Source organism: Achroia grisella, unplaced genomic scaffold (genome assembly GCF_030625045.1).
Source record: "Achroia grisella isolate CSIRO2021 unplaced genomic scaffold, CSIRO_AGI_Agris_v1 utg841, whole genome shotgun sequence".
Taxonomy (NCBI): Eukaryota; Metazoa; Arthropoda; class Insecta; order Lepidoptera; family Pyralidae; genus Achroia; species Achroia grisella.
The window spans coordinates 2,232,742-2,245,022 of record NW_026713039.1 but is presented as its reverse complement, the minus strand read 5'-3'; the positions used below and the strand labels follow the sequence as shown (position 1 = coordinate 2,245,022).

General features: G+C 33.9%; 1 protein-coding gene across 1 annotated transcript in view; it reads left to right on the top strand.

The window, feature by feature from the left end:
* LOC131852264 (uncharacterized transporter YutK-like) overlaps positions 1 to 12,281 on the top strand; it is a gene marked incomplete at its 3' end in the record, with an annotated part of 31,737 nt that overhangs the window by 16,223 nt on the left and 3,233 nt on the right. The window contains exons 3-11 of the mRNA XM_059202919.1: positions 2,609 to 2,677; positions 3,320 to 3,512; positions 5,014 to 5,185; positions 5,730 to 5,854; positions 8,991 to 9,127; positions 9,492 to 9,581; positions 10,505 to 10,666; positions 11,378 to 11,471; positions 12,106 to 12,265. Of these exons, the coding sequence (XP_059058902.1) occupies positions 2,609 to 2,677; positions 3,320 to 3,512; positions 5,014 to 5,185; positions 5,730 to 5,854; positions 8,991 to 9,127; positions 9,492 to 9,581; positions 10,505 to 10,666; positions 11,378 to 11,471; positions 12,106 to 12,265 (1,202 nt within the window). The remainder of the gene's footprint in view (positions 1 to 2,608; positions 2,678 to 3,319; positions 3,513 to 5,013; positions 5,186 to 5,729; positions 5,855 to 8,990; positions 9,128 to 9,491; positions 9,582 to 10,504; positions 10,667 to 11,377; positions 11,472 to 12,105; positions 12,266 to 12,281) is intronic.

Here is a 12,281-nt window from a genome sequence, read left to right as displayed (position 1 = left end):
ATTTATTTATTTGCATTATTGTCCACTATAATTGGTACAAAAGGTGGACTTAATGCTATATCATTCTCTCTCAGTCAACCTTTGGGATGTGCAGAGATACTTGAATGCGGCTAATAGAATTATAATTAAAACAATAATACACATAAATACGTACATACATTAATAGAATTGACCTACTTTTTAATACAATAAATACACTAATTACATATACTTACTTACTTTATTGGTCAAGGTCGCTATAACAGACAGACGAAGTCGCGGACACAGCTAGTATACTATATTTTTTTAAACAAACAGACTGATGTCTGATGCTATTGGTAAATAATAACCGATGTACGAGGATAGAGAGCCAGACAGAGTTAATACACGAAATTTTATAAAGCAATGTAATTTATTTAATTTTAATTTTTTTATATACAAAAAAATATTTAAGTATTTATATCAGTAATCTAGTACCCATAACACAAGCTCTGCTTGCCGTGGGGCTAGATAACACTGTGATAATTGTCCAGCGTTATTTATTATTATATTCTTGTACAACTATAGTACGATATTGTAAATAAAAATTAAAACAAATATGACAATGTACGAGGTTAGAGGGCAAATGTTTTGTAAAGACTTTTTAACTTCTTTTTACGAGTATAAACATTTTTAGGTTGGCACACTTGTTTATCATTCTATTTATAAAACATTTTTATTCTGCGACTTTGTACGATATTTTCACTAAAATAGACCGGAATATATAAAGTTCATGTACGAAATTATGTAAAGATTTTTAACTTCTTTTTACGAGGCTAAACATTTTTAGGTTGGCAACCCTGTTTACAGTTCTATTTATATAGAAATTTATCCATTTCATACGACTTCATACTCAATACAATAAGGACGCTATAGATGTACCTAGTAATTAGTAGCTGATTTGTATTTGTAGAATGTAATTGTTTGGCTGAAAGGAAATTTCCAGGGCCGTAAAATACTTAATAAAAAAAAAGTTCTATTTGTAAAAGTGTGGGTATAAAAATGATTATGATATATGTCATTGTAAATTTTGATAACAATAAAGTTTTATTTATAAACATGTTATAAAATATTTACTATTGATGTTGGATATTGTTTATGTTACCGTTAAAATATTATTCTTAGTCGTCGACTGAGTAGCTCATAAGTGGCGATAAAAAGAGTTGCAGGTAATTAATTTTGTAATATTGTGAATGCAATAGTCTGTCATTTACGTTGTCTGTCCATCACAAAAAATTGATGAAACAACTGGTCCATACTAATGTACATTCTAAAGTGTTTGTTACGTATCTAAATGAAATTTGATAAGGTGATATATGTTTGTGTGTTTGTTCTGTTGTTGTTTCTACCGAAGTACAACGGACTGTGTTCTGAGGAACTGTTCGAAATGATGCCTACGGCTAGTTTTTACCATCGCACTGCTCGCCATCGACAGTGAATTTATCCCCACACGCCAGAACCTAAGTGGTCTCGGACTGTGCGGTTTCAGAGGAGCTTTCTCCCGCGTACATTTAGATTGTGGAATGCACTTCCTGCCGAGGTTTTCTCACGAAGCTACAGCATGGGGTTTTTTAAGAAGGGTATATTAAGGTTTCTTAAGGGTCGCTAACGTGCACGTAACATCCCTGGTGTTTCAGGCTTTCATATGCTACGGTAACCATTTACCATCAGATGGGCCGTATGCTTATTTGCTACTATCGTAGTATAAAAAGAAAATGTATAGTATACTATAGATAAAATATAAAAATTAATCATGTGGCGGAATATTAGGGAGTAAAAGTTTGTCAGACGAAGTCACTTCAAGTTCTGCATCCTTACTTAACATTATAAGCGCGAAATTAACTGTCTGTCTGTATCGCTTTCACGCCAAAACTACTGAACAGATTTAAATAAAATTTGGTACACAGATAGTCTAGACTCCGAGAAAAGACTTACGCTACTTTTTAATGCGAGAAAAGGGTTGTAAGGGGTTGAAGGGATAGATGAAATATTGCATGGAAGTATCGTTTATTTCAAAGCTAGGAGGTTGAAACTTATTTTTTAGGCTGTTGATTGAGTTGTGTAAAATCGTCAACTTTCAAGCTAGGACGACGAAAGTTTTTATTTGAGTTAGTTAATTCAATATTTATTTATTATTTGGGTCCAGGTCTCTATTTTATGCGGACAAAGTCGTGGGTACGTTGAATAAAATTAAATTAAATTGGTTGGACAAAATGTAACAGAATAATACTATAAACGCGAACATTAATACGCGAAGTATGGAAATATGTTTTACTCTTTCACGCAAAAACTACTGAACGAATTTTGACCAAACTTTACAGTAATATAGCTAATGCATCAGAATAACGCATATTGAAACTAGCTACTCGCATGGGTGTACATGTATTATATATATAAACCTTCCTCTTGAATAACTCTACCTATTAAACGCATCAAAATCCGTTGCGTAATTTTAAAGATTAGGGATACATAGGGACGGACAGACAGCGACAGCGACTTTGTTTTATACTATGTAATGATTTAACGCGGGTGAAACCGTGGGCGAAGCTAGTAAAGAATAAACGATATACGGTTTATTGTTTTGTTACAGAGACGAGATCAGGACCGAGAATTGGAACTGATCGATGTTCAGAAACCAAACGGAACCGGAAACAACACAGTAAGTATATTCGATGCTACAGTTATTAAATAATTATTGGACTATTTGCTTTTGCAATAGCATATGCTCATAGTTATGTACTCTATTCTCCCAAATTTGAATTTAAAAATGAATCTGTATTATTTTAAACATGTACAACATGTATTTGAAAAGAATACGAGCTGAGTTTTAAAGTAAACGGTTATCGTGGCATATGGACGTCTGAAACACTAGGGATGTCACGTGCTCATTGACGACCCTTAAGTAACTTTTCTTAAAAAACCTCGTACTGTATGTAGTGTCTCGAGAAAACCTCGATAGTTCAAATTCAAATTCAAAAATCATTTATTCATGTAGGACATTTTAGTCGCTTATGAACGTTAAATTTTTACATTATAATTTTATTTTTTTCCCTACCGTCCAATTCTGTATATAGATCCAATGGAGAAGAACTGACATGAAACTCAATTGAATTACAAATTCCACAATCTAAAAGTACGCGGGAAGAGGCTCCTCTGGAACCGCACTGTCCGAGACCACTTAGTTCTAGCTTCAAAAATGACAAATTTCCAATCTCCTACTTCATTTTGCACCCATAAGGGTAAAATTTAGACTATTTTCCTGAAAATTCTAAGTCTTACTATAATGTAACTTATATTACAGATAAACCAATATGAGGACTTAGATAATAAATCCAGTAATTGGCTGGATGCAGTGTTTGTTCAACCCAGAGAGAACATGGGTTCATTCCTACAGAGGCATCGGTCTAGGATAAACGTGTTGCTAATTGTTTTACTCAATGCCGTAGTCATTGGATTCTTCGTCGCCTGCTGGGTTTATTGGGCGAACGATCCGCGTAAGTACCTTTTTATTTAATGGACATGGTGAACATACTGAGGGTCCACCTGATGGTAAGTGGTAACGGTCACTCTATAAATGATTAGCACTAAAGATGTTAATATCATGATCCGAAATCACTGCACCGATTTTTGTGACTTCTTCAAAGACCTGAAAGAAAAAATGTGACTTTGTTATGAGGAACGGAAACTCCGGGTTCACTGCACTGATTTTAAGATAAGTTATCTTATCTTAATTATCTATAACTATGTTACATCATAATTAATGTTATGGAATCAACAATTTGTTCATTTCGGACGTACAATATTAAATTACATTAAAAACAACATACAGAACAATTTTACATTGATCAATGTTTCATTCTTTTCCACTAAGATAATATTCATCCAAGTTGTAGTTTATGTGCTTTGTTATGAGGAACATAAACTCCGGGTCCATTGCACCGATTTTATGTGAGTTTGTTATGAGGAACGTAAACTCCAGGACTTCTGCACCTATTTTATGTAACTTTGTTAGGAGGAACGTAAACTCCAGGACTACTGCACCTATTTTATGTAACTTTGTTAGGAGGAACGTAAACCATTATTGCACCGATTTTATGTGACTTTGTTATGAGGAACGTAAAATCCAGGACTACTGCACCTATTTTATGTAACTTTGTTAGGAGGAACGTAAACTCCAGGACTACTGCACCTATTTTATGTAACTTTGTTAGGAGGAACGTAAACTCCAGGACTACTGCACCTATTTTATGTAACTTTGTTAGGAGGAACGTAAACTCCAGGACTACTGCACCTATTTTATGTAACTTTGTTAGGAGGAACGTAAACTCCAGGACTACTGCACCTATTTTATGTAACTTTGTTAGGAGGAACGTAAACTCCAGGACTACTGCACCTATTTTATGTAACTTTGTTAGGAGGAACGTAAACTCCAGGACTACTGCACCTATTTTATGTAACTTTGTTAGGAGGAACGTAAACTCCAGGACTACTGCACCTATTTTATGTAACTTTGTTATGAGGAACGTAAACTCCAGGACTACTGCACCGATTTTAAACTTTGTTATGAGGAACGTAAAATCCAGGACTACTGACTATTTTATATGACTTTGTTATGAAGAACGTAAATTCCAGTTCCATTACACCATTTATTTTATAATTGTAACAAGCTGTTGAATGTGAGCACTAACCGTTGCCTATATACGTATAACGTTAACACGTGAGGTTCGACTGCTCATGCGTTTCCTTTCTAGAGGATTAAGATGTCATGCCTTACCTAATTTCACTACCTAATAATAAAAAACAGATTATAAATGAAGTTACTTGGCGGGTAAAATAAGTAAGACAATCAAAAAAATATATCTAAGTATTTATATCAGTTGTCTAGTACTCATAACACAAGCTCTGCTTAGCTTGGGACAAGATGGCGCTGTGTGAATTGTCAACAATTATTGTTATTATTATTTTATAAATTATTATTTGTGTCTTTCGTTTTAGATGCGACGCCTTTAGAATTGTGCAGTGGATTTGGCAGTTTAATAACGTATTTAACTATAATATATTTCTTTGTAATATACTTTCAAATAATAAAACGATTCATCGGTAAATGGTTCGAGAAAACTATATGGAGCAGAGTTGATAAAATTGCCGGATGGTTTTGGAGCATTTCGTAAGTAATAATTTATTTTACTTAATAATTAATTAATTTTATTATGCTAATTAAAGTGAATGGACGACCGAAAAAATGGTAAATAATTAAAAAGCTCAGATATGACGGATCAGTGGGAAACACGCGGAAGGACTTATGGAGCGGCTGAAGGTCACCTGCCTGACGGATACGACATTAGTCAGGGCACCAGTAAGGGTGAATGGACAGGCCGTCGTGATTTCGATCCCCGTTGAATTGGACGGGGAAAAGATGGTGTTCTCGATGTAACGAAAGTAAAGATGTCAAAAACCGTGGTTCATGTATGTTTCATAAATAAGTGGACCGCCAGTCATTCCAATTACGGTCTCGATGGTCTAACGGTTTAGTACATCGCCTTATCTTATTCACAGAACAAACATTTATATTCATGTTCATAATTGTTTCTATCAGTGTACTAAATTATGAAGCATTTATAAAAGGACCATATATGGACTATAGGCGTGTGAATTGTCCTGAGTTATTAAAAAAACATTTAAATTATTAATAATATAAATTTTGTCCACAGGATCTTGAAATATTGTTTTATACTCGCGGTTTTGACTGGTATCTCTCTGTTCCTGTACTACGATACGAGAGACTCACCTGAAAGACTCATTTCTCTGCTTGGACTCTTTTTGATACTGTTCGTAGGTAAATATCTGAATTAATTTATTTTATCTAGTAAACACTGGGGTACAAAATTTTTACTTCATCTATTAATCTATTTAATCTATATATATATAAATGAATTGCTGTTCGTTAGTCTCGCTAAAACTCGGGAACGGCTGAACCGATTTGGCTAATTTTAGTCTTGAAATATTCGTGGAAGTCCAGGGATGGTTTAAACGGTGATAAAATATGAAGAAATTGCATGTAAAATAGTAAAAACTACAATTTTATATTCCCGTACAAACTGCTGATACCTGTCAAACAGGGTGCGTTTAGAAATGTATTGCGTAACTAAACTTCAAAATATCTTTGACATATTTAATTTTGAAGCGGAACGGAGTTAGTGGAACGGTGTCAGATATTATAATGATAAAATAAATCCCTATTTCTTTCTACTTAAATACTTAATATTATTTAATATAAATAACATTTTTTACAATTTTTGTCTGTTTGTTCCGGCTAATCTCTGAAATGGCTGGACCGATTTTGACGGGACTTTTTGGCAGGTAGCTAATATAATAAGGAGTAACTTAGGCTACTTATATTTTAGAAAAATAAAATTATATTCCACGCGGACGAAGTCGCGGGTAGAGCTATAAAAAATATAAAAAAAGTATCTTGCACAGAACTTGTTATCAGTTGTTTCCGTTACAAATTGTTTCAATAATTTCTAAGTCAATTTACTGAATAAAATGATAACAAATTTTGGAAAGTTTTTTATTGCGTTGGAATTAATATAGCTCATACTGGTATTAACTGGTTACAATAAGTGTTTCTTATCTTATTTATATTATACAATTATTGCGATGAGTTTGTAATAATACATATAACGACCTCGGTTTACATCCGATGGTCGCGGGTTCGATTCTTCGCACGGCACAAACATTTGTATTCATGAGTATGGTAGTTTGTATTAGTCTGGGTATTTTCTGTATATAATATGTATGTGATTACGAAAAAAAAATTATCCATGTATTTGTATCAGTTATCTAGTACCCATAACATAAGCTTCAGCTAGCTTATATGGGGTCTAGATGGCGCTGTGTGAATTGTCCTGAGATTATTATTATTATATAAGTATATAATATATTATAACTAAGTAAGCCACCTCGGTTTACCAGTTTCCTAGTTTACAATGTATTTTTTTATATAACTAGAATTGCAAACATGTGTGCCCTTTTGATGATAAGGGGTAGAGTCCGCTTACTTCCTATGGTCGCGAGTTCGATTCTTCGCACAATGCAAACATAACATAACATAAACAACCAGACAATGATACGTACGTATGGACATATGTATGGACGGTCTGGATGTTTTCCATGTATATTATGTATTTACAAAAAATGTTTATATAACTAGACTAATAGAAATATTTAATATTCATAATACAAGTTAAAAAGCGCTTTCGTGATGTACTATATATATTTAGAGATATTTTTTTTATTTTTTATTTATATGGTTGTATATTGGATCCTCTTTCATCCTTACAGCGGTGGCGCTATCGGTGTACCTACGCTCGCTAGTATTAGGATTGAATCGAAAATTAATAATTTTGTTACATTTTTACTGGGCCGACGGCATGCAGCGCAGTAATAGATATTATTTTTGTGGATGGTAATGGAATCGTGAACCCGCCTGCGCTAACGGTTTACGAATGATAAGATTGAGGTCATTTTGTGACTAATTCACCAGGAATTTGGTTTCCACCGCGTGGAGGTCGACCTGACAAGGTACATTGCTAGCAATGGGGTTATCAATCCACATTACTAACAATCCCCTTCCCCCCAGTAATAGATATTATACCTGCAATAATAACACTACTGTTTGTAAATTAAACAAATACTTGAATACAGTATTTACTTATACTTATAGTTATTAGGTGAAGGTTATCAGTGTTGATTGTACAATTAATTTCATGATATGATTTACTAGCTGTAGTACGCAGCTTCGTCTATATTACACTTACTTGATATTTATCATTATTTACCATCCAATATACATAAAATCCTTTTAAATTATAGCTTATATGTTATTCGGATATATAAGCTATTGCTGTAGTTTCATTATATTAGGCACATTGATTTAAGAAGAAAAAGTATAATCCATCACATCACTGTCTGTTATAAATCTGCCAGAAAAAAGATTTAAATGTCAAATAAAACAGTTCCTTTGCAAAAAAGCTTACTATAAAATTGAAGAATTCGTTAACGATAATAATGTTTTTATAGAAAAACTTTAAATCTATAGCACTAACAATATTATCTGATTACATTAATAATGAGTGCGTAGCGACTTCTATGTTGATTATCGCATGCCTCTTACTTGTTATACTGTAATTATTTATATATAAAAAAAAAACATCTATTAAAAAGAGCAACACACAAGTTTCTTGCTCATTCTTCTATATATATAATCTGCATTCCGAATGAGAAATCATATGACTATTCAAAAGTGCTTGTAATGAGTTTATTTGAATAAAGATTATTTCTATTTCTATTTAAAATAAGTATTGTTGCTAAGTAACAGTTTGTTTGTAACGTGCAACTGTGATCGGATCGAAAGTAAATTATAATCGAAAGTAAATTATATTTACTATATATGTAATCCACTGAATATCTCCATCATATTATCATCATCATCATTGGGCTTCCTAAAATATGGTCGAGTTCAGTGATGGCTGGTTCATCACCATACTCGTGAACGAGTGCTGCTTGTAGGGACTGGTCTGCTCTTATCACTACGACTGATTTAATCTTATTGTATATATATTTGATCCTAATAAATTAGTGGTTGTTGGTAGTTTGTATTCTCACGTTTCGACTTGTAAATGTAAACTTACAAGGATTATTTAAAAGAGCAACACACAAGTTTCTTGTGATGAGACAGCTTTCCGAACGAGCGGTAGATAAAAAAATTATGTCTATTCAAAAGTATTTCAATTAAGTTTATTTGAATAAATGATTTTCTATTCTGTTCTATTCTATTAAAATCAGTTCAGTTATTTTTGCATGAAAGAGTGACAAAAATCCATCCACCTAAACTCACAAACTTTCGCGTTCATACCTATAAAATAGTATACACAAAGTTGTAATACAAACATATATCAATATATTTCCAGGGTTTATATTTTCCTCGTCGCCTGGTCGAGTAAACTGGCGAACAGTACTGGTGGGGCTGACTTTGCAATTTGTATTTGGCCTGATATTCATCAGGTGGGAGCCTGGTAGGATAGCTCTCCAATGTTTTTCTGATAAGGTACGAATATTTATTACAAATATTATTAAAATTAGTAATAATTATCTTCCCAACTGTTATCCGAGATAGGAAGAACTACCCTAGTGAGTAATTTTTTTTAAGTGATGATAATATCGAAATGCCCGTGGAAGATGATGAGATGAGCATGAGATCAGGTCGGTTAGTGCATCGTAGCATATTCACCAGGAATTTATCATGATGTTTTCCAGGGGGAACGTGTTATACGGTACGTGGTAATCAAATTTACATGATATTGCTAGAGAATATATACTATTTATTTTTTAAATTGCGCATTCAAATTCACAAATCGGTACTAGTAGCACGCGTTCACTAGTATGACATAACCCTTGTGTTCTATTGCCAGGTGGCGTCATTCCTGATGTACGGAGTGGAGGGTGCAGCGTTCACATTTGGAGACTTCCTCGTCAAGAAGGAGTCAGTATTCGCTTTCAGTGTAAGACAATGTTAATTGTTGAAAATAATCTTAATAATTTTATTTTGTGTGTATGGCTGGATGTTTGTTATTCTTTCACGAAAAAACTTCTGAGCGGATTTTAATGAAACTTTACAGTAGTATAGTTTATACATCAGAATAACACATTGGCTATAATTTAAAAAGATATAGTGTAAATTGAGTAAGTGTTATCCATACGAAGTTGCGAGGATCAGGACTTCATAATTATTAATAAACTTTCGTGTTTAATATACATTATTTATATTTTTAACCGGGTCTTTATACAAATAATTTAATGGTAAATAAAGGTATCTCTTTCGAGATTTCGATTAGGTTGCACCAGCCGTGGTCACGAGTTGACTAAAGTGAAATCACTGTTACTCCAGTCCGTTTGTGACCATGACTTTGTGCAATGATATTACAGGATCATGGCAAGGACAGAGGCGTCATGCCTCTGCCATGCCATGCCCTGCCATCTTAGTCCTATGGAATGGCAACGCATGGGCGGTATCACGACCCTCACATGATAACGTGATGTCCTTAAAGATGTTCTACGTGAACAACTTTATGGACATCATGTTATCATGCGATAAAAGCAACGGTTTCCACATGCAATCAGATGAACTGTATTTATTTGCTATTTTAATTACATAAAAAAATCGTTGCAGTAGATCCGGAGTTTACGTCCCTCATAGCAAAGTCACATAAAATCGGTGCAGTGGACTCGGAGTTTATATTCCTCATAACAAAATCACATAAAATCGATGCAATAAACTCGGAGTTTACTTTCCTCATAACAAAGTTACATAAATCGGTGCAGAGAATCCGGATATTGCGTTCCTCATAACAAAATTACATAAAATCGGTGCACTGGTCCCGTAGTTGTCGTTCCTCATAACAAAGTCACACGTTTCTCCTTCCAGGTTTTGCCCGTGATATTCTTCTTCAGTATGCTGGTAGAAGTGCTGTTCTTCTGGGGGGCCCTCCAGTGGTTCTGTCTGAAGTTGGGACAAGTTCTGAAGTCTGCCACCTCCATTACTGTGTGCGAGAGTGTGATAGCCGTTGGAAACGTATTTCTTGGCAATGTAAGTACCGACGTAGACTTTAGAAACCAGTGGATTGTGTGTGAGTGTGTAGTGTTGACTCTAATTAATTTGTACAATTGGTAGTCAACTTATAAATTATATAAATATAAGTTAGTTGTAAAATTTTTAAGTTGAAATTGTTTTTTAAAAGAGCAACATGTTTATTTCTCTTTCTTGTGATGAGACAGTTGTCTGAATGAGCTGTAGATTAAAAAACTAAGTGTGACTATTTAAAAGTGCTTAAATTGAAGTTTATTTTACGGTATTGATGAATTTCTTAGCAGCAAAAATTGTATAATTTCAAATACAATATAGATGTTACTGAATAAATAACATGAAAAAATAAAATATTATTTGAATAAAGAATTTTCTATTATGTTTATTCTAAAAATATAAGAGAAAATTCTAGCGTAGTAATAGCAGTCTGCATATCAGGCGTACATACTCGTTTTTAAAACTCATATGTTTCCTGTCGTACGTTGAATAATTTAGTATAGTATATTTATTTATTTATTTAATAAAAGTTTAATGCACAAATAACGGTCCACATGGCGGATGTAACACCTTGATGACACCTTTCGGGTAGGTTTGGATGAAATTTTCTAATGCTGTTAACCGCAGCTGGCCTTTACATCTTTAATAAATCGGTAATCGACTATTGCCTTTTATTTAGAAACACTACTAATCCTTATCTTATCATCTTATGAACAGACGGAGTCGGCGCTTCTGATCAAGCCGTACCTATCTAAGCTCACTCCATCAGAAATGCATGTTGTAATGGGTTCCGGATTCGCCACAGTGTCAGGTAATTTCTCGATTTGACAGTGTGCCTACACTTGTAATATTTCCGTCAACACTCGACACCCTTCCATAAGTTTACGTCTCCACATCCGGACCACACTTTTACACATACACATGACACCGTCCTCGCCGGCGAAGACGACTCCAAAACACTATATCGCGCAATCAACCGGGCGTCTGCGCGTGCCGCGGTGCCCTCAGACTAAACTAGTAATAAAAATAAAGATTATTTCTATTTCTTTTTGTTGTATATTTTATGTGTAACAAATAAACATTATATGTGTAACAAATAAAGACTATAGACAAACAATATTAATCTGTTTTCAATTTGAGAGAAATAATGAAAGTAAAATGTTTAACATTTTATGTGTAGCAAATTAAGACTATAGACAAACAATATTAATCTGTTCTCAATTTGAGAGAAATAATGAAAGTAAAATGTTTATTTGTTACACATAAAATATACAACATATATTTTATGTGTAACAAATAAACATTTTACTTTCACTTTACTTTTTTTGAAAATAGAACATTAATAATGTTCAAAGTTCTAATTTAAATTAATTATAATCTAATTTCGATTCCTGGGCGTCCACTAGTAGGTCTAGATAGATTATAACTTCATGAACTGCCAACAGGCACGATCCTGGCTGCGTACATAAGCTTCGGTGCTGAACCAGCTCACCTGGTGACGGCGAGCGTCATGTCAGCGCCGGCGGCCATCTGCTACTGCAAGCTCTTGTTGCCGGAGACTAAGAGATCGCTCACTGCTGTCGACAACATAGAGCCAGTCACCAGGTATGTGTTACGGGCG